This window comes from Panicum virgatum, chromosome 1K (genome assembly GCF_016808335.1).
Source record: "Panicum virgatum strain AP13 chromosome 1K, P.virgatum_v5, whole genome shotgun sequence".
In the NCBI taxonomy this organism is placed as follows: domain Eukaryota; kingdom Viridiplantae; phylum Streptophyta; class Magnoliopsida; order Poales; family Poaceae; genus Panicum; species Panicum virgatum.
The window spans coordinates 52,903,879-52,922,171 of NC_053136.1; the positions used below are offsets into that span (position 1 = coordinate 52,903,879).

Sequence of the window (18,293 nt, forward strand, 5' to 3'; positions counted from 1 at the left end):
TCAACCACGGCACGCGCTAGTGAAACCTCGCCAAGGCGAGCCGCGAGCGCGCCAGAGCGAAGGACACAAGCAAGTCAGAAGACGCTATCTTCTGTTGTCCGATTCATCTTTTCTCCCGGCGATCCTGTGGACGTGCTAATGCGAAAGCTGCGGCTGTTTAGAGCATCCAAACAAAAAAAGATCCCAGGAAAGGAAACGTGAACGAGCGCTGATGACAGTGTTGGTCTATCCTTCCATCCTATCTAGTAGGTTTTTAAAGTTAAGGGCTCGCTGGCACAAACTATGGTCCACACACGCACATCACAAACGGTTGTGGTTCGGGAAATGCCACCAGAGTTGCCTTCGATTTTCTTCACGAAGAGCTAAGGCAGCAGCTAGTGCATTTCATCCTCTTTTCTTTTAAAGCAAGATAAGCCCAACGTAGAAATGAAGCCCAAGACAATTCTCCTTCCAAAAAGAAGCCCAATAATGATGCTCCGGCCCTGTCTGCGCGCGCATGCAACTCAGGCCCGTCCGCTCGACCGCCGGCCCATAAAGGTCAACGGATGGACGGGGGGCAGAGGCGTGTGGGTCCGTCGTCCGTCCCACCCTGACGGGGCCAACACTCCAGCACAGTCCACACCACCGTGCCCATAAAATTTTCCACCTCCTACGGGCTACGGCACCCACCCCGGCGGCTGTCCTGCTCCTGCCCTCAGGCAGGGCACGCCGGCCGTGCGCGGCCTCGCTGGCGCGGTGGCGCCGGCGGGCGGGGGCGACGGCGAGGCGGAGGAGCCCTGGAAATCAATGGAAACAACGAGGCGAATCATAAAGCAATCAGCCGTGGACGTCCTTGGGGAGCTGGTCTTTCGCCGCGTGATCTCGTCTCATCTCACGACCACCTGTGTAGGCTCTGTGGTTGTGGACAAGAAGAAGAAGAAAAAAAAATACTCCGTACTGAGCCTGATCGATGCCCCAACGCGTCTTGTTGGGCTAACAAAAAGGTTGCATATATTCAAAATCCTTTTTAGAAAAATCAAGGACTTTTGTCATGTAAGATTGCATCAAAGATATGATTCGTGATAAATATATACATCCACCAAGAACTCGGCCAAATGAATTCAATCGATATGCACAGGATGCGAGAGCAAGAACATTTAAGAGGTGCCATGAATTGGAGTAAATGGAAACCAGAAATAGCTATTCAATGTAGAGTATCTTCCTCACCAGCCAGCAACTCCGGTTTTTTTTCCCCTCCTGGCCCGGCGTCCCCCTCGCACTTGCTCCCTCTGCGTCCGGGGCTGACCTCTCTTCAGAAGTTTTTAATACTCGTACATGCAGCGTGGCGTCCTGTAAATGAAAAATTGTCTGAACTCTGAACGGAGGCGTTAGACTGACTTCAACAGTCGAGGTGCATTTTGGAGAAGCAAATCGAGTTTACCTCTCGTGAACAGTGGATGCAGCTCGCGGGCAAAAATCCTATCTCCAACAACACGGAGGCAAAAGCAAAAGGAAATCCTATCTCCCCGGCGGCGAGCGCGAAGCTGTGCGCCTCCACCTCCCCGCCCGCCTCCGGCCACCTCGGCCTCGCCCCCACGCGCCTGGCCGCCGTGCGCGCGGAGCTCGCGGACCGGCCAGCGCGCGCCGTCGCGGCCCGGCGCGGAAGAGGGAAGGGAGAGCGCCCCGCGCGCCGCCGCGTGGCCTCCGCGGCGAGGAGCAGCGGGAAGCGACACGGCACGGCGGACGAGGACGGGTCGCCGGCGCCGGCCCCCGAAGCGGTGGCGCGGTTGAGGTTGGTGAGGGTGTCGGCCTCAAGGATGGTGGCGTCGAGGGTGCCGTGCAGCAGCAGGTGCGCCATGGCCGCACCTCCGCCTCCCACTCAGCTCGCTTGCGCAGGAACTGCAAGCAGAGATGGTCCCCCGCACCGCCCGCCGGCCCGAGGCGCCGCCGCCCGCGGGGAGCCGCGTCCGAGCTCCGCCTGGCTCGATTCGCCCGCCTCCGCCCCTGCGGCCGCTCGGGCCTCCAGCACGGCCGCCGCGCGAGAGCCTCCGCGCGAGTCCGCGACCATGGTGGCGCCGCCATCCCCTGGCGCCTCTGCAGCGCCTCCCCTTGTCGCCTCGCCGCACCGGCTGCCGCCCAGCTCCGCCCCGCCCTACATCTGACGCTGGCCGGATGCATTCGAGGAGAGAGAGGATGTATTTTTGCATCCCCTCTCTCCTCCAAAGGCAGAATGCCTCGCGCGATGCGTGATCTGTTGGAGGCGGAATTGATCAGGCACTGTGTCTAGCGCGAGGCAAAAAAACTTGCCTCGCGCTGTTGGACTCAGTCTTAGAGAGGTAAAAGGACTGTAGAGGATTGAACTAGCAAATAGTATCAAAGAATAAACCAGCACCCTTTTTCTTTTTATTCCACTTTCAACATTACTAAGCTAATGATCAAGCAAGCCATAGACCATTAGATACTTTTCATAAAAAAGACAACAGAATTTATAAATAGTGACATTTGCTTAACATACACGAATATAAAAATGGAATAATTCATAATTTACAAAATGCAATTGGAGGCCGGCCGGGGACGAGGAGTCATGGAGAGTGTCACCAGAATTAAACTTCCCCAGCCGGACTGAACTTTTGCGGGACAATCCTCTTTCTGGTAAAAATGAGCTTTCTCCCACCAAAGGCGGCCAGCAGGACAATTTAAGGGAACTCGATCCATCCCGGGCTTCCATCTATCAATTCATGAACCTCCGGAAATGAAAACTTGAAAAGGACGTCCAAACACTTGAATACCACGAATTTACCCGCATGCTTCTCCTATCAATGCATATGATTACTCCTTTTTATTTTTTGAATCAAGTCAGTGTGGCTTCTCACGCCGTACGCCCCCTACATTTATTTATACCCGTTCAAAGTCAATGCAGATCACATCGGCCTTCGCCGCTGATGTTTCAGTGTCACTTCTAGGGGATCATAAAAAAGGGTGTGATTCTACTACCACTGAAAGAGTGGTCAATCCGGCACGCCTCCCCACGGGGAGCAAAGCAAGAAGCAAGTGCTGTGGCTTAGGAAACAAACTTCCAAAAAAAATATGGCCAGGCTACTAGAGTTCAAACTTTTGCAACATTTTTTTAACCGATCTACGGCCGAGATTTTAGAATCTTAGGCCTTGGAAGCACCTGAATTTTTGCATGGGTTGGGGCACCCAAGTTTGGACCTTTGAGCTGGTCTGCCATGCCCATGCACGCTCGTGCAGTCTGATGCACCAAATGGGGCGTGAGGCCATGGAAGTGCCAACATGCCGGCTTTGCTTGGTCTGCCCTGGGATGGATCCAACCCAGCCTAACCCCGTAGAAGGAAGTCTTGAGTTTGATCTTTTGGTTTTGGATCCCGATACCATTATCACATTTGGGAATCCACCAACGATTTAATGCTGCTTCGTCCCTTTCCAGGTAGGGTTACAGCAGTGTCGGATCCGGGTTCAGGATCCGGCCTGTTAAACTTGCAACCTGTCCGAGTTTCCAAGGCAAGGTGCGCCCGGGCAAGAAAATGAAACAGATGTTGCTGAAATGAAATATTTTGGGGTCATTTACGAGATTGCTACGGCTAATAATTTCAGACGATCCAGGTGAAATCTACAGATATTTCAGTACGGTTATTAGTATTGGATATTGTTCCGTCTCAGGCAGAATCACACATCAAGAGTTGTAATGGACAATCATGGTATCATTACATTCTCACGTCATGTTGTAGTATAATTTCATCTCAATTTTCTTGGGATATTTTTTTTTACCACTAGTCCCTGGATCTATTGCTTCATTGTAGAAGTAGTGTCATGACAGGAATGTTAAAGTGCCAACATATAGTACTATTATACTGCGGCATTTCAAACATTTTTTTTCCCGAGTTCTCTCTTGAAAAGAAATTAACTGCACTCACTTGCATTAGAAGTGAGGAAGGAAAATCTGACACTACTGCCTCTCTCAGAATCAAAAAAAAATCTGATATGAGCAATTAATACCTTCTGATATATAGCAGCAAATTAATTAGAGAAATGTGCGAATTCTTCTCTCATTATGTCTTGGGGTTTATTGGATGCCAAATGTTTCCCAGCAGGAGCCCTTCCAGCTACACATGATCCTGGAGCTGCTGCCCTGTTGGAACGCAAGACAGCCGGTTTTGAAGCATAGCCAACACAAAAGATACTGTGAAGCACCGTGGGCAAACAGTGGAAGAGAGGTGGAAGGCGTACTTGCCGGGTGGGCGTGGGCGAGAAAAGTCAACAGGCCCGACCCGTTTGGGCCTTAAATGGCTCCAGCTGTTCCCACGCAAACCCAAGAAAGCAACAGTAGGGCCGGCCTCGAACCGAGCGGGTGGGGCGGAGAGTGCCCAGCTAACTGAAGTCTAACAATTCTATTTATCGTGTTTTGTTGACGTGACAGTATATTTATGTAAAAGAGAAATTAAGACTCAAAGTTTTCACACAAATCAAGAATAAATATAAGAGAGACAAGTGAGCATATAAATCAAAATAACTCACTTTATATTGAGAAGTATAATTTCTTGTTGGGACTGCCCTAAATACTCCTCCGGCTCTTAATTCGGTTATTACTCCGCCCCGCCTACCGCTCTCTCCTCCTCTTTCCTCCTCCCCGGCCTCAGCGTCGTCGCCCCCACTGATCACTCCCTCCTTCCACGCGCAAGCGCAGCGACGCCAACGCAGGCAGCAGGAGCGAGAGCGAGGTCTCCGCTCGCTCCTTGTTGTCTGCCTCAGTCCACTCTCGTCAGAGAGAGGAGAGAGAGAGAGAGGGGAAGGCGGGCGCGGGAGTTAAGGGTGGAAGCGAATTAATGGCGCCAGCCCAGGAGGAACAAGCGGAGGCCTGACTGATCGATGGTCGATCGATATTACATAGGTGCGTGCGAGCGAGCGAGCGTCCGTTTCTCTTTCTTCTTCCTGGCGAGCGAGCGAGCGAGGCGCCTCCCCCCTCCTGAGCTGTAGTGCGCTGCTTCGTGAGGACCAGCGGGATTACTGCTCGTACCCCCGCTGCTGCTGCTGCGCCACTATTTCTTGCATAGGAGCGAGGCTATATAGCGCCTAGGAGTGGAAGCTAGAGCTACCCCCCCTCCCCCTCGTGGTACGTACGAGTAGTCGACTAGCCCAGCCCGAGCAGTCCCCTCCCCGGATTGCGCTCGAAGCAAGCCGCCGTCCGAGGCGAGGGCGAGGGCGAGGCGTGGGCGCGCCGCGACGCGATGGACTTCGGCGACGACGTCATGGACGGCTCCGACGCCCAGCACCGGAAGAAGAGATACCACCGCCACACCCCGCGCCAGATTCAGCAGCTCGAGGCGTAAGTGCCCCCAGCCGATTTCATTCCCCATCTCGTTCATCAGCAGTTCGTTCGTTCGTTTTGTTGGATTCTTTCTTTGCTCACTCATCAAATGGCAGGATGTTCAAGGAGTGCCCGCACCCGGACGAGAACCAGCGGATGCAGCTGAGCAGGGAGCTGGGGCTGGAGCCCCGCCAGATCAAGTTCTGGTTCCAGAATCGCCGGACGCAGATGAAGGTACTACCACCACCGTACTGTTAATTTTTTTTTTCTGATCATCAGTTGGTTCTCCTGTTCGAGACGCGACGGCCATTCATTTGGGTGTCGATGGTTTGGCCGGCCGGGTTCGCAGGCGCAGCACGAGCGGCAGGACAACTGCTTCCTCCGCGCGGAGAACGACAAGATCCGGTGCGAGAACATCGCCATGCGCGAGGCCCTCCGCAACGTCATCTGCCCCACCTGCGGCGGCCCGCCCGTCGCCGACGACTACTTCGACGAGCAGAAGCTGCGCATGGAGAACGCGCGCCTCAAGGAGGAGGCAAGCCTCAAGCCCCACCCGCAACCGCATTATTCACCCCACATTGCTTGCATTCTCGTCTGTCTCATCTCACACGGCGTTGCATTGCAGCTTGACCGGGTGTCGAGCCTGACGTCCAAGTACCTGGGCCGGCCCTTCACGCAGCTGCCGCCGGTGCAGCCGCTGTCCATGTCGTCGTCGCTGGACCTGTCCGTCGGCGGGCTCGGCAGCCCGGCGCTGGGGCCGTCGCTGGACCTGGACCTCCTCAGCGGCGGCTCCTCGGGGTACGGCCACCACCCGGCGTTCCACCTCCCGACGGCGGTGCCCGAGATGGAGCGGCCCATGATGGCCGAGATGGCGACGCGCGCCATGGACGAGCTCATCCGGATGGCGCAGGCCGGCGACCAGCTCTGGGCCCGAGCCGCCGGCCCCGACGGGCGCGAGGTGCTCAACGTCGACACGTACGACAGCATCTTCTCCAAGCCCGGGAGCTCGTTCCGCGGCCCCGACGTGCACGTCGAGGGGTCCCGCGACTCGGGCCTCGTCTTCATGAGCGCCATCGGCCTCGTCGACATGTTCATGGACTCGGTAACAATTGAGTTTTTTTTTCTTCACTTTGGAGTCGTTACGTGACAGTACTGCTACTACTTTTATTATCTTTGTTATTACTACTACTGTACGTTCTTCACCAACCGCAATTTCGTAATCGTAAGCGTGACGAGCACACGGTCACTAACTCACACTCACTGTGTGTTTCCTTTCCTTTGGCATACAGAGCAAGTGGATGGAGTTCTTCCCCGCCATCGTGTCCAACGCCCGTACGATCGACGTCCTCGTCAACGGCATGGCCGGGCGGAGCGGGTCGCTGGTTCTGGTAGGGCAGCTAGCTCCATCATCGATCGTTCTCTGCACGTCGCGTCCGCTCTTGATCTCACGACCAATTCCTCATTCCTCTGCGTGCGTGTGCCCGCAGATGTACGAGGAGCTGCACGTGATGTCGCCGGTCGTCCCGACGCGCGAGCTGTGCTTCCTCCGCTACTGCCGGCAGATCGAGCACGGGCTGTGGGCGATCGCCGACGTCTCGGTGGACCTGCAGCCTTGCGACGCCCGGTTCGGCGCGCCGCCGCGCTCGTGCCGCCTCCCCTCGGGCTGCCTCATCGCCGATATGGCCAACGGCTACTCCAAGGTGAGCAGCATTTCCACCCCCGCCATGTGCTTGTTGCCGCCGCGCGTACGTAATCTTGGCGAGCGGGCGTGCAGGTGACATGGGTGGAGCACATGGAGGTCGAGGACAGGGTCCCCATCCACCTCCTCTACCGCGACCTCATCCTGAGCGGCGCCGCGTTCGGGGCGCACCGGTGGCTCGCCGCGCTGCAGAGAGCGTGCGAGCGCTGCGCCTGCCTCGCCACGGCCGGGATGCCGCCCAGAGACATCGCAGGAGGTAATAAGCGGGCCGGGTGTTGCTGCCGTGTTGGTAACTTGGTATGGTATGGTATGGCTTGGCGTGGCCGTCCGCGGCGGCCCTGACGAGAGATCGATTCGTGTTGCAGTGACGCCGGAAGGCAACCGGAGCATGATGAAGCTGTCGCAGCGGATGGTGAGCGGCTTCTGCGCGAGCCTGAGCGCGTCGCAGCTGCACCGGTGGACGACGCTGTCGGGGCCCAACGACGTGGGCGTGCGCGTGATGGTGCACCGCAGCACGGACCCGGGGCAGCCCAGCGGCGTGGTGCTCAGCGCCGCCACGTCCATCTGGCTGCCCGTGCCCTGCGACCGGGTGTTCGCCTTCATCTGCGACGAGAACACGCGCTCTCAGGTCCCCTAATCGTTTCATATAGCTGCGGTGTACGTACGGGTTCCCCTAATTTAATTATTTACCTGGCTGAGAATACGATGATGCGTGCGTGCAGTGGGACGTGCTGTCGCACGGCAACCCGGTGCAGGAGGTGTCGCGCATCCCCAACGGCTCGCACCCTGGGAACTGCATCTCCTTGCTACGAGTAAGGAAGGAGGCGTCGATCGCGCCGGGAATTACTGTTTGGAAAGGACGTGCACGTGTTTATGTCCCGATGGAACCAAAAAAAAAGTAATCCGCGATGTGTGCTTTTTGTAGGGCCTGAACGCGAGCCAGAACAGCATGCTGATCCTGCAGGAGAGCTGCACCGACGCGTCGGGGTCGCTGGTGGTGTACGCGCCGATCGACATCCCGGCGGCCAACGTGGTGATGAGCGGCGAGGACCCGTCGGCCATCCCGCTGCTGCCGTCGGGCTTCACCATCCTGCCCGACGGCCGGGCGGGCGCGGCGCCGTCGTCGTCGAGCGCCGCCGGCCCGCTGGGGGGGTCCCCGGCGGCGGGGTCGCTGGTGACGGTGGCGTTCCAGATCCTGGTGAGCAGCCTGCCGTCGTCGAAGCTGAACGCCGAGTCGGTGGCCACGGTCAACAGCCTCATCAGCACCACGGTGGAGCAAATTAAGGCGGCCTTGAATTGTGCCAGCCATTGATGCTGGTGGATCCACGGAATTGATGAGTGCATGCATGCGTTGCTCTCGCCCCCCTGCCTGGCCTGCGTAGGTCTCCCACCCGACCCCCGGCCGCCTGCCTGCCTGCGAGGAGTGAATTCTCCTTCAAGGCGTTTGGTTCGCGACGGAGGAGCTGCGCTCTTGGTTGGTTGGGGGGCTTCAATGCTTGCTTGCTGCCCATTCATGGAGCCGGCCGGGGCGGGGCTGCTCAGCCAGCTCTGCCATCATTGATTCAACTCTCTTCCCCTTCCCCCTCCCCCTCTGCCGTCCATCCATGCATGGTAACTTTTCCTCTTGCTCTAGGTGTCCAGTCTCTCTGTGTTACAGGGTTTGAAGCTTGCTTGCTTTGCGAGGCTTTGCATGAAACGGAGGAGTCAAGAACGAACCATGCTCGCCTCATTCCTCTTGCTGCCGTCCGCTGTTCTGTTTCTGTTTCTCTCTCCCCCTCTCACCCCCATAGTTTTTGCCATCCATTTGCACCGCTCCCATGATTCTAGTTTGTAGCCGCAGCAGAGGATGATGAATGGTTCGGGTATTGACTTCTGTCTAATGGTGTTAAGCCTTCTTCAGTGAACATTGAATCTCTCTATTTTTTCCCCAGTAAAGTTAGTGGTATAAACTAAGGGAAGCATCATTATCATTCAGTGCTCTGATTATTTCTTCTTGTTCTCTCCGCCCCCCCCCCCCCCCCCCTCCCCCTTTTGTGAACAGGCTTGTCGATTTCTGAATAGGCTTTTGTGATGTGCGCTACCACTCCTATTCCTACCAGTTGTAGTAGTACTGGCCGTGTTTGGTTGCAAGTAGTGCTACTTGTGCTACGAGATAATTTTGTCAGAATGAAGCACTAAATGAAGTTTATTTGGAAAAAATTTCATGGATGAGTAATTTTTCGCGACAAACCTAATGATAGTAATTAATCCGTGATTGACTATAGTGATACTATAGTAATTGTGCAGTCAAAGACATCATTAGATTCGTTTCGTGAAGTAACGTAGGAGTTGTAAAGTTAATTTTATAAAATATTTTTATTATATCTAATTATTAGTCAAAATTTACTACAGTAGCTTGCGCTACACAAATCAAACACGGCCCTAGGTACTCTTGCCACCTGCTGGCTGGGCTGGGTGTCCACCTCATCAGCCCACTGCATGAGTATTATCTGTTCGCGATGCGATGCAAAATGAAGGCGTACTACGTGGTGTTCAGGCTCCAGCATTAAGAGGCTGCCTGTTGGGCGCAGGCTGTAATAAGTAGGGGCCGCCACGCCACTAAGGGCGTGTTTAGATGTTTTGCAAAAAAAAATTTACGATAGAATCATGCTAATTTGAAGTACTAAATGAAGTTTATTTACAAAGCTTTTTGCACAGATGTGTTGTAAATCGCGAGATGAATCTAATGATGCTAACTAATCTATGGTTAATTAATAATTAGCGGATGGTTACTGTAGCATTACGGTTGTAAATCATGGATTAAGTAGGCTTATTAGATTGATCTCGCGATTTACAGCCCATCTATATAAAAAATTTTGTAAATAGATTTTATTTAGTACTCTATACATGTGTCGAAATATTCGATGTGATATTTTTTGTGTTTACAGAATTTATGGGGTGGGAAGGCCATTCAATTGCGATGCAAGCATATGTTTTTGCATCCATCCATGGCCATGGCCTCCCCCTTTCAATTCAATTGCTCCCACCCTATTAATACGGGTGGTTGCGCATGGAGTACTGTATGAATTGCCATTCCCCTGGCAGAATTAAGCGACGCTACAGCGAGAGAGAGAGAGCTGAGAGGCCGTAACCCTAGCGTTCCCCACACCCTCGCCAAGCCCCGGAATTCCAGCCATGGGTGCACGCGTGGGTAGCTTGCTGTTCCATGCCTTCCATGCGAAAGCAACTGTTCATGTGGACTTTCTTTGGACGGGTAATTCTGGTTGGAGAGAAAGAACAAGAACCTATGGGATCACCATGGACTTGGAGCCTCGGAATTCAGGATGGAGCAGCTGGGCCGTGCCGCCGTGCCCGCGGCCGAGAGCGAGCGAGCCGTAGCTCTCGTCCGCCATGCGCCTCCCGGAGCGCGAGCATGTGTGAGCACGCACGGCGGCGCTCCCCGTATTGAATGGCGCAATGAATTTGCCATGCTGGTGCGAACAGCGCCGATCCAGCAGGCCTTGTCACCATCGATCCCATATTTTCGGCGTTCGGGAGCTGGAATTCTTGTTGGCCAGCCCGCCGCCTTCAATGCCTGCGGGTTTGGTTTTTTTTTCCCTTCCATCGGCCGGGGTCGTGCTCGTTCGATCGCAGGACGACGCGATGGGATGAGATGGCACTCGCGCGCTTCTGGTTTCCTTCCCGTCGTGCTCCACCTCCACTCATCCCCCTGGCTGCCCGGGTCCAGGCCCGTGCCAGGTGCTGCTGGCCCGTTGACATGGGACGCAACGGTGTTGCCTGCTTGACGCGCGCTGCTTGCTGCTGAATGGCACGTGCATGGCGACCAGGGTTCACCTTTTCGTTTTTTTATCGAATCCCGCCAACTGCCGAAAACGAAATTTCGTCGAAATTCGCTAATTCCGAACGGAAAGAGAATTCAAATTCAAAAAACGAAATTTCGGTGAATTCCGACCGAAATTTCGGCGATTTCGACCGAAATTCGGTGATTTCCGACCGGAAAATAATATCAGTTGTGATTTTTCTACTGTTCCCGAGGTCAAATGAAAAACTTTTGAATACCAACTTTGTTCATTTTTTCGAGATCTACAACTTTTGTTTCAGAAACTTTTTCATTTGAGCAATGGTTTGAAAGTTATTTAATTATTTCAAAAACTACCAATTAAAAGTCTTGTCATTTCATGTGACAACTTCCATTTTCTCTCTTAGGCCTCAACTAGACTTTTATTATTCTTGTTATTGCGGATATGCCTATAAAATTTCAGAGATATTGGTTGATCTAATTGAAAGTTGTTTTAAATCCGGGACAAACATGATTTGAATTGGTTATCAATTCATGTGACAGTGTTTGAATTTTTTTTTGGATTCAATTTGTATAGAGAATTGTTAAAGCATTCTGAAAGTTGTGCTTTCCTACTTCGTTAACTCTCATGCCAACTCAAATTCTACCTCATTAAACTACAAATAACCTTGTTTTTCAACTAAAATGCAATTTTAGCCTAGCAAATGATCTTAGATTTGAGTGTGTTCTAGTCCTATTTGCTCAGAAGAACACCTAGTTTTTTATCATATTTTTTTCCGAATTTTTTATAAATATTTTTGAATTTTTAAATTTCAAAACGAAAAATGGCGAAAAGTACCGAAATTTCACTTCCCGGCTACTACGGAAACAAAATTTTCGGCGAAATTTCGCCGAAAAGGTAAACCCTGATGGCGACTCGCACTGCCCCCCTACAGTACTGCTGCTGCTACGGAGGAAGCTCGTGGTGAAAGTAAAAAAGGAAAATATACATGGCCTGGGCCTGGGCTGGGTTTGGGCTGAGCTCGAAGCGAGCCTGAAATACGTTCTCGGGTCCGGTCCAGCCAGGGCCCAAGGCCTTTGCTAGGTCAGAAGTATTAGAATTCAGAAAAAAATGGGATGGCAAAATAATTATTTTGGTTCCTCAACTTTGATCTAAAGGTCAACTTCATCCCTTAACTTTCAGATAGGCTAATATAGTCACTCAATTTTGATTTTTGGGTCAAATTCATCATTATGCTATATTATACTTTATAATAACATTAGATTTATGCAAAAAGTTCTCTTTACCCTTCTCATTCCCCTTCTAAATTACTCAACAATTTATTATTATTAAAAAACATTTAACCAATGCAAGCATATTAGTGTCGTGGCATGAGTATCAGTGCATTTAGAAGCTAAATGTCACAAGTACTGTTTAATTTGTAACATAGAATTTTATTTATCCATGCATCGTATTTATTGCGGACGCATGAAGAGTAGCAATTAACGAGGGAAAAGAAGAAGGCAAGGGTAAACATGACTTTTTGTATTTATATAATATTATTATGGAGTATAATACCAGCATAAGGACAAATATGCCCTTAAAATAAAAGTTTAGGGATTATATTGACTAATTTAAAAGTTGAGAGATGAATTTGACCCTTACAACGAAATTGAGAGACCAAATTGATTATTTTACCAAATGGGACCGTCGTCTGCGGAAAGACACAGGTCACTCAGTAGTTCTCCAACAAGGGCATGGATCATGATGCTGCGCGGGAGTGGCGGCGCGATTTGCACGAGGAGTTGGACGAAAACGGAGTGCCAATGCATGCAAGCACGGGTTCCTGTCCGTCTGCCTAGGTAGCACGCAGTTTATTACGCGAAAGCGACGTTTATTCAGTCAGAGTTTTCAGAGCTCTGGAAGTAGAGCGGATTTTGTGCCGCCCGGCAGTACGAAACAGTGACAGTGTGATGGACCGGCCGTGTTTAGTTCCAAAATTTCTCCATCCAAACTTCACTATTTACCTATCACATCAAATCTTTTACCTCATACATAAAGCATTAAATGTAGGTAAATAAAAAAATAATTGCATAATTATGATGTTCACGACGAGACGAATCTTTTGAATCTAGTTGGATCATGGTAGGACAATAATTACCACAAACAAACAAAAAATGGTAAGTGTAGTAGTGCAGGATGTACCGCGCGGACGACGAGTCCTGCCATTGCATTTTCTCCGGGTGGTGAGCCAAGAGTACTAGATGCACGGACCCAGAACGCATCTCGTGGAAGCAACGCAATAGCCAACGAATGGAGGGGAGAATGGGAGTGAAGAAGAGAACTTACAATGGGGGTACTCTTGTTGGAGAGGAAAGGCAGCAGTTCGGCCGGCTTGGATGGGATGGGCGCGAGCGGCCCATGACGCCGAGAAGGCGGAGGTCCGACCGCCGGAAGGAGGTGCCTGATCCGCCGTGGCCCGTAGCAGCGGAGGCCATGGACGGTGTACGCATCAGGTGCTCCGCATCCAGTTCCCAACCCCTCCCCGCGGCCGGATTTCTCGGCATCGGGGTCGCCGACGGCGAGGCGCTTAGCAACCGGCCCCTTGATGAGCAGCGCGATGAGCTGCTCCTCGAGGTACTGCTGCAGCACCTTCTCCGGAGGCGGCTGCAGTGGCGCGGAGGACTTGCGCCGGCACAGGATCAGCATCCTCGCCGGCAACGTGCTCACTCCAACCACATCAGTTTTTTACTAATTACTCACGAGAAATGGCAAATCACCCAAGAAGAAAGAGATGAACAATTTCCTTGCCTGCTCCCAGGTCGGGTCCAAGGGCCGGCGGCGAGATCCCCTTCCTCGTCCATGACGCTCAAGTGCGCAAGTGATGAACACCAGCACAGGAGCGCTTGGTGCAGATATTTCTCGGAACAAGCGTTAGGAAGCCCAGACCTTCTATCCTTTCTTATTTTAATCATATTGCGGGCCCTTATTTCGCTATTTGATATCACCGTATATTTTGAAAAAAAATTCAAACCTGCACGTTTTCCCGAATCTCGAAAGCGATCCGCTCCTTGCCGCCAAAGTCTGGCGGCCGTCCGTATACCCGGCGGAACGGCGCCCGTGGCTCATTTTAATTTCCCGAGGACGAGACAGTCAGGTCACCCTCTGCCTGACCGTGCTTCTCTTAGGGCCCGTTTAGTTCCCAAAAATTTTCACCCAAAAATTTTCACCTCCCCTTTAAATACATGTATGAAGCACTAAATGTAATTAAATAATAAAAATAATTACACAGTTTGGATGTACACGACGAGACGAATCTTTTGAGCCTAATTAGGGCATCAGTAGACATAAGTGCTACAGTAACCCACATGTGCTAATGATGCGGTCAAAGACCTCAAAAGATTCGTCTTGCGGTTTCCAAGTGAGTTCTGAAAATTAGTTTTTTAATTAGTGTTCGAAAAGCCCTCCCGACATCTGGTCAAACGCTGATGTGACACCCAAAAAATTTTGTTTTTGGGAACTAAACACCCCCTTAGTCGTGTTTACACATGACATGATTCTTCTGAAACATCAATGCATCATTGAAGCTGAGTTTTTTCTCCCCAGATCCAGAATAGAAGAACCAGGAAATCTCCGGCAGCTCCGCGCCACTATCTCGGGAGCCCGCCCCGCCGGCGTCTGGTCCTGTCGCTGACTTGCGTCGCCCGCGATCGCCTGAAAAGGGATGGGAAATGGCCCGATCAAAGCTTATGAAACGGGTAACCTACCTTACCTCAGCCCGCGATGCGACACAGGCACCTTTACCTTTTTCTGTGCTGATTGTGTCGCATCGTAAAATGGTGGTAAAAAGGTTACATCGGATACTATAGCATATTGTAGTCCTTTTTATTTATTTGTAGTAATTGTTGTTCTACATGATCTAACTAGGCTCAAAAAATTCGTCTCGTAGTGTACATCAAAACTATACAATTAGTTTTTTTATTTACCTACGTTTAATGCCTCATGCATGAGGCAAAAAATTTAATGTGATAGATGAATAGTAAAGTTTGGAGAAAGAAATTTTGGAACTAAACACACAGCCGCAGAGATCTTGTCGACCTGCGAGGAGATTCACCGGTCGCCGTCGGATCCCTGCGCGGAGGCGGAGCCGGCCTGCGGCAGCGCCATTAACGCGGGCGCAGAACGTCCAGTGAGCGCTAAACCCTATCATGGAGTAATTAACCGAGGGCCAGGCCAGGCTGCATCGGCATGCCCTCCTCGCTGCAAGATGTTGGCGACGCTCGCCGGCAGGCAGGCCCGGGCCGGACCGGAGGCTGGGGAGGACGAGTCGTAGCTCATCGGCCGCGCCGCGGCGGCCGGTTGGCTGCCCTCCCCGCGTGGCCGTGCCGATCTAGCTGGGGGAGTTAAGTGGCTCGCCTCGCATGGCTATTGGCCTGTGGATCACGGCTTACTAAATGCCTAATTGACTCTGAAGTGTACTGAGTAATGCGGTATCCAGCCGTGTCGAGTTCATCGGCCGGGACCAGCGTGCATGTACTACACTTCATTTCTTGTCTTGTTGCATGATCATTACTTGCAGATTGCGTTGGATGGGTCCAAACCAGCTAGCTTCCTGTCAGGGTAGCTGAAAGGCCTGGATAATGGTCTTTCTTTCGTTTTTTTCTTTCTCCCTCTTCTCTCTCTGCCCTCCGAAGAGGCAGGTTTAGGGGCCGTTTAGTTCCCAAAAATTTTCACCCAAAAATTTTCACCTGCCCTTTGAATACATGTATGAAGCACTAAATGTAATTAAATAATAAAACTAATTACACAGTTTGGATGTACACGGCGAGACGAATCTTTTGAGCCTAATTAGGGCATGATTAGCCATAAGTGCTACAGTAACCCACATGTGCTAATGATGCGGTCAAAGGCCTCAAAAGATTCGTCTTGCGGTTTCCAAATGAGTTCTGAAATTAGTTTTTTAATTAGTGTTCGAAAAACCCTCCCGACATCTGGTCAAACACTGATGTGACACCCAAATTTTTTTAATTTTGGGAACTAAACGCCCCTTTAATCATGAGTTTTCAGCTGTCGCGCGGCGTCACTGTTTGGACATGCCATTACACTGCATGCAATGCAATGGCAGTGTGGCTGTTTTAAAGGCCCTGCATGTTATTTAAAGCTGGCTCCATTTTGAACAACCCCAAGCTTTGGCAGAGCTCGGCTGCATGCAGCACGATTAAAAAAAGAAAGAAAGAAAAAAAGAAAGAAGGATGAAGGGGAAAAAAACACAAAAGACCCAAGCATCGTAAATAAATCAACTAGTCAAGCATGTCGTGTGCCGCTGTCTGGTATCTACTACTGTACTCGTGTGGCATGGGCTAGGGAAATTATCCTCGTTCCTCAGGAAGACCTTTTTGTCGCTGTCGTTTCAAGACATACTACATGTCATTGACGTGCGTGCCAACAACAACACCCAACAACCTACAACCACCAGCGAAGTTTATGATAACAGCAAGCAATTAGTACAGAAGAATGAACAATGGAACACAAGGTGCAAGCTGAGATCCAGCCGGCATATATATACATGAACCAATCGACTGTAACCGCCAAAAAATTAGGTGAAATCACACTTGAAACAGGCAGAGCAGCTCCATAGATTCCAGGGTAGTTATGCGAACTAATGCGCGATTTGAGGCATTTATGACCTCTGTGTGATGGCTCCAGTGTTGTTAATTTAAGCCACGCATTACATACAGCTAGCCCCTGCGAGGTCTCAGTCATCATGCTCCAGAGAAATGAGGGCCAGGGGTGAGGCCACCTACAACGGTGCCCTCTATACGTCCCCCACCCCGCGTAAGGGGTGTTTGAGGGGAAATCCAATGCAACGGTTCCCCTCAAAACTCCTCCTATATTAGTGGGGAGTTGAAATTCCCCAACGTATAGGGTGAGTTCTCCCTTTCCATATATCTCTAATCATACCATTTCTTTGCGATATTAATCTCGTTTGAGCCCCCATAACATGATAATAATGCGTATTATGATAGTATAAATACTGTATGATTTTTAAAAAAATAAAAATGATAAATAAATAGTTGGTTAATGAGTGATAGTATATAGGGGGAATAGATATGGGGGGAATGGTCGGAGAGAAGAAATTATAGGGGGAAGAATCTTTTGGAAGGAGATAGTAAAATATAGTAGGAGGAGTTAAAAAGAGAGAATGGTTGGAGATAGTCTCTTGCTGATATCCAGTACGGACCACAAAATAAATTGTGGAGTCACATTCGCCGTTACTGGCAGAGCAGCTCTCCATTATATTGAGGTTTTGTTTAGATGAAAAACTTTTAGATGTAAAACACTGTACTACTTTCGTTTGTATTTGGTAATTATTGTCCCATCATAGATTAATTAGGCTCAAAAAATTTGTCTCACAAATTACAGATAAACTATGTAATTAGTTATTTTGTTTAGCTACATTTAATACTTCATGCATACATTGAAAAATTCGATGTGACGGAGAATCTTGTAAAGTTTTGGAATTTTGAAGCGAACTAGGGCCTGATTGATGCTGCTGCGACATGTTTTAAGTTTAGTCAATGATCCGATTTTTAATATGAGATGACTAGATGTCCTGAAACATGTCGGGGGTTTCCATAAAATCTAACCAAACTGAACAAGGAAAAGGAAAATGAACTTATCCCATGCCCCCACTGAAATGAGTGCATGAAAGACTTATGATGATAGTAACGTCCCTGGAGCTTTTCAAAAAAAAAAAGAGATAGCAAAGTCCCTGGCTTTTGACCATTAATGCAACTAACAACGTGTTTGCAGTAACTTATATCGTTGATAGTGACCTTTTTTTCAATGGGATAAAGGCTCTTGATGGGAAATAATCTGTTCGGGCAAGAATCTTCTTTATTTTTCTTCCTCGTCCTATGTCCTTCAATCCCGCAGAGTGTTTTTTTTTCCTTTTGGCTAAGACCTGGAAGATTGATGGCCAGATTGCCGCCAAGTAGCCATAAGTTCTATATAACTTTGGAATGAAAAATCCGTTTCACAGAACAACTGTTTTTAGTAATGATGTGAAAGGAATAAGAATACCCCTAATTTCAATATTTTAATTAAGGTTTCTATATTTTTTTAGCATATTGTAGTTTTTTTAGGAAAGTTTCCTTAGCTTTTTTTAAAGCTTCCTTATTTTTTTGAGGGGGAGATGAAGCTTCCTTAGCTTTTTTTTTTTGAGAAAACGGGTTGATATTTCATTAATATTCTTGGTGATTACAGCCCATGTTACAAAGATACTTTTGAAAGAAATAGAAATTACAGCCCAGTCCTTGTAACCATCTCCCGATTTTCCTCGGCACCGGCGACTGGCATCCACGACCTGAGGCCGGCCTCCTCCCCGGCGAAGAAAGAAAGTTTGTTGTTGCCGTCTTGAGCACCATATTGAAAACAACATGCTTTGTTGTCGTTGAACGATCCGGCCGTAGAAGATAACCGGCGGCCATCACATCGTCGGGCCATGGGG

The 18,293-nt window shown here is 50.2% G+C and overlaps 2 protein-coding genes across 3 annotated transcripts; one reads left to right on the top strand and one right to left on the bottom strand.

Moving 5' to 3' along the window:
* Positions 1–4,616: 4,616 nt before the first annotated feature.
* LOC120643442 (homeobox-leucine zipper protein ROC8-like) lies at positions 4,617–8,978 on the top strand. Its single transcript, XM_039919805.1, has 10 exons — positions 4,617–5,323; positions 5,422–5,539; positions 5,655–5,840; positions 5,931–6,407; positions 6,595–6,693; positions 6,793–7,005; positions 7,080–7,260; positions 7,370–7,632; positions 7,727–7,816; positions 7,930–8,978. The coding sequence occupies exons 1-10, from the start codon at positions 5,226–5,228 to the stop codon at positions 8,314–8,316; spliced, it is 2,112 nt and encodes a 703-aa protein (XP_039775739.1). The 5' UTR covers positions 4,617–5,225; the 3' UTR covers positions 8,317–8,978.
* A 3,864-nt stretch (positions 8,979–12,842) lies between these two features.
* LOC120643451 lies at positions 12,843–13,830 on the bottom strand. Of its 2 annotated transcripts, none has more exons than XM_039919819.1 (2): positions 13,133–13,830; positions 12,843–13,043 (listed from the first exon to the last, which is right to left on the bottom strand). In XM_039919819.1, the coding sequence occupies exons 1-2, from the start codon at positions 13,490–13,492 to the stop codon at positions 12,924–12,926; spliced, it is 480 nt and encodes a 159-aa protein (XP_039775753.1). In that variant the 5' UTR covers positions 13,493–13,830; the 3' UTR covers positions 12,843–12,923. The 2 variants fall into 2 exon arrangements, with proteins under 2 accessions (XP_039775753.1, XP_039775748.1); XM_039919814.1 differs by having other exon boundaries at positions 12,843–13,005; positions 13,133–13,814.
* Between the last annotated feature and the right edge of the window lie 4,463 nt (positions 13,831–18,293).

Bases quoted from the DNA above. Each gene is read 5' to 3' on its own strand.
- LOC120643442 (XM_039919805.1), top strand. From the start codon at position 5,226: ATGGACTTCGGCGACGACGTCATGGACGGCTCCGACGCCCAGCACCGG. The intron at 6,408-6,594 runs GTAACAATTGAG...TTTGGCATACAG, and splicing joins TCGACATGTTCATGGACTCG to AGCAAGTGGATGGAGTTCTT. The intron at 7,633-7,726 runs GTCCCCTAATCG...GCGTGCGTGCAG, and splicing joins ACGAGAACACGCGCTCTCAG to TGGGACGTGCTGTCGCACGG.
- LOC120643451 (XM_039919814.1), bottom strand. From the start codon at position 13,492: ATGCTGATCCTGTGCCGGCGCAAGTCCTCCGCGCCACTGCAGCCGCCT. The intron at 13,006-13,132 runs GTAAGTTCTCTT...ATGCAATGGCAG, and splicing joins CCAACAAGAGTACCCCCATT to GACTCGTCGTCCGCGCGGTA.